At 38.9% G+C, this 3,659-nt stretch overlaps 1 protein-coding gene across 1 annotated transcript; it reads left to right on the forward strand.

Moving 5' to 3' along the window:
- LOC108916320 (venom acid phosphatase Acph-1-like) lies at positions 1-3,410 on the forward strand. The gene is made up of 6 exons (XM_018722534.1): positions 1-307; positions 1,511-1,615; positions 2,011-2,250; positions 2,344-2,656; positions 2,766-2,983; positions 3,110-3,410. The coding sequence occupies exons 1-6, from the start codon at positions 221-223 to the stop codon at positions 3,263-3,265; spliced, it is 1,119 nt and encodes a 372-aa protein (XP_018578050.1). The 5' UTR covers positions 1-220; the 3' UTR covers positions 3,266-3,410.
- Positions 3,411-3,659: the final 249 nt, after the last annotated feature.

Raw genomic sequence — 3,659 nt, forward strand, 5'->3', positions numbered from 1 at the left:
GACCACTTGTCCAAGCAGTACGGTACTGTCGCGACGGCGCTAAACTTCTCTCCGCTATCTCCAAAGCAGCAATGGCCATCGAGATTGTCGGTTAGCTTCAGCCATGGCATCGTTATCGTTATTTATTTGATTATTTATACATATCGGCTTTGTTTTTACCCGTTTCTTAATTTATAGTTTTTTTATCGGTTATTTATTTTTATTTATTTTTTATTTCGAAATGAAACTCGCGATTTTCTTCGTGGTTTTCGCGGTGGTCGCTTGTTCTAGTCAGGAAACCGGCGATACCCTCAAGCTGGTGCATGTGGTGAGTACAACTTTTTTAAATCTTTTACGTTCCGAACAGGTGAAAAAAAAAATGGAAATATTGCTATTTAAGACGTGTGAAAATTGATGCTAAGACTAGATATATTTTTTTGTTTCAAAGATCTAATCTTAAGTAAAACAAAAACAAATTATTTTATTTACGTGTATTTTTCATCTTGTTATTCGTTTTTTCCCGTTAAATAACTGTAAACTGTCAAAAACTGACAGGTGACAAATGAATGATACATAAAAGTTTTCCTACTAGCACTAGTTCCTATAGTCCACAGTACAGGCCCCCTCTGGAAAGTTGATTACCACATAATTCTTGAGGAGCTTTGTTTTGACGAGTCTACCACATTTTTCCTCTGCGACTTTTCTCGATTCCTCCGCTTTTCCACTCGGAAAAGTCCAGAAACATGACAATTTCCCGGGGTCTTGGAAAGTCAAGACCACATCTTTTATTTTTAGCTTCAGTTACTGGAAATTTTGTTGCAAATGCCGATTTAAATTTGTCCGACAGAAATTCTTCCGACATTGACGTGTCTACCGGTCGAAACATGCCAAAATAACAGGGTATTGAAAATCAATTACCACATAGGTAATTTTTAGTAAAATTAATTGTAAATAATTAATTCAGTCAAAAAGTATTGTTGTCCGACAAATTTCAAGCCGCGTTTTTTCAGTCCGACAGCTAGAAATCGGAATTTTAGAGATTTTCGACAACAAAATTGGTAGACAAGTTGTTGCTTTTTCGAGTCGTGCCACAATACAGAAAACCATTTGCTTCTTGTTAAACTTTTCGTATTGCGTCATCTTTTCTAAGAAAACGAACAATCGATGTTAACTAATTATAGTCTTCAAATAAGATGACATAAATTTATTTAATTACAAGTTTCATAAATAAACTCGTAGGCATTATTTAATGTTTAACAATAGCTCACTCAAGGATATATAAAACATTCCTTGGTGGTCTATGCGCATGAAACAACAAAGAATTCCTTCAACTGCATTGTTGATCTCGGATACAATTGTAGTACTTTTAAGAAAAACTTTATAACCCTTGTTCTAGTGAAATATTTTTACATTTTTTACATTAATTTCATAGTAACTATCAAACAATTAATTAGAGTGGCCTCCTAATTCACCAGATCTATGCCGCATTGACTTTTCTGTAAATAATCGCTTATTTAACACCTGCTTTCAGTTTTTCAGACATGGCGCCAGAACTCCGGAATCGAAAGACGAATACCCCAACGATCCCTACAAATATGAAACATTCCTGCCTATGGGATGGGGACAACTGACTAACGTAAGTCACTGACACATCATGTAACTTTATTTGCGGGTCCTCCTTATCGGTTCTTCGTTGAGCACGAGACCACAAGCGCGGTGTTACAATCAGTCGATCATTTATCATGTGTCTCCTTATCGCTGTAATTGGTCTAAATTTAAATAAATCTTACATCGTCAGTTCCTCGCATATTGTTTCGTGTTTGCAGCTGCCCCAAGAGCAAGTATTTAATTTTTGATAAGCAGGGTCCTTTGGAGATGTAAATTGAAACATCGATGAAATCAGCACCGTGCCAAAAAAACTTTTCGACCAATTTCCATATAAAATCGGTATCTCACTAGTCTTAATATTTTTTTTAACAAATGATTTTGATATAAAACATCGTTGCTTAAATTTGTAATATTCCAATGCAGTACGGAAAACGACAGGCGTACGCCCTTGGAAAAAATCTGCGACGCAGGTACGGCTCCTTTTTGGGCGACATCTACACGCCCGAACTAGTACACGCACAAAGCACGGACTACGACAGGACCAAGATGTCCGCCATTCTGGCTTTGGCGGGTATGTTCCCTCCCGCCCCCTCGCAGCAGTGGGACGACACGCTGAACTGGCTGCCCATACCCATTTCCTACGAAAGGGACCACTTGGATTTCGTAAGTACTCGACACGAATCCGTCCGGGGATAATATCCACAAATCGTTAGTTACTCTCCACGTGACGTCATATGACATTTTCTTTCTTCGCAGACCTTGAGGAGGCCCAACCACTACTGTCCCGCGTACCTCAGGGAATTAGATCGCGTCCTGCAATCGGAACAGGCGAAAGAATACCTGAAGAAGAACAAGAACGTGTTGGATTACGTAGAAGAGAACAGCGGCAGGCCCATGAACAAGCTCATGGACGTATTTAGTATTTACCAGACGTTGACGGCGGAAAGGGGGATGAATCTGACTCTGCCGGAGTGGTCGAAGTCGGTCTATCCGCACGGCATCACGGAAATCGCTGCCAAACAGTGCGAACTGGAAAATTCGAATAAAATTTTGAAGAGGCTGAATGGAGGTAAGTCCAAAATAATGGGAATCGATGACATTTGGCGACAAATCATTTAGTTTCTGGCAGAGACGTTTACATTTAAAAAACTTTGCCGAACCTTTTGTTCTGTTTGCAGGGAGGTCCCTGAAGATGGTCGTGAACAACATGCTGGCCAAAGCGACGCACAATCTCCGGCCCCGCGAAAGGAAGATCTTTCTCTTTTCGGGCCACGAGAACAACGTCATTAACGTGTTGGCAGCTATGGACTTATACAAGGCCCACTTTCCCAGCTACAGCTCTGCGGTTATCATCGAGCTGCATTACCTCAGCGACGAGGATGAATACGCTGTTAAAGTGAGTATAGCGTGAAAATCACAGTAGGTTCTTTGTTCTGTGGGTTCCATGAGTGCAGCGGCGGGAATTTTAAATTTTTCGATAGTCTTCAGGCGATAATTTTATAACAAATTGTTTTTTTCTTAGGTTTTCTACGTGAAGAATGTCAACGAGGAAGCGGAAGAGAAACAATTGAAAGGATGCGAGGTGCTATGCCCGCTAACTAAATTTCTGGAAATTGTGGAACCCCACCTGCCATTGAACTACACAGCAGAATGCGAATCCGACATTTTCCTAAGTTAGAGTAAAAGGAATTGACAGTATTTTTTTTCTTTTAGAAATATGATTTTTTTTTATTACGATTTAAAGCATATTTTTTATACTTTCATTCGAATTTCGAATAAGAATTTGTAATTTTTTAGAACAAAATAAACTTGTTTTTATTTTGGAGGGATTCTATTCAATCCACCGCGTTAGTTGTGGTGACAAATTTAATGTTGGTAACACTGAATGCGTGGTAATGTAATATTTCAAAAAAACTCAACTCGTAATAACCAAACTTGGGTCTTGCAACCACAGAAATTGAATGAACTAGAAGTTTGTTCATATTTTTATTCTATGATCCAAGGCTTGCTGTGATCTATAATTGGTCAGTTCATCTCCGCTTTTCGACTATCATATGTCAATATTAGACGAT

Source organism: Anoplophora glabripennis, unplaced genomic scaffold (assembly GCF_000390285.2).
Source record: "Anoplophora glabripennis isolate ALB-LARVAE unplaced genomic scaffold, Agla_2.0 scaffold1508, whole genome shotgun sequence".
Lineage (NCBI taxonomy): Eukaryota > Metazoa > Arthropoda > Insecta > Coleoptera > Cerambycidae > Anoplophora > Anoplophora glabripennis.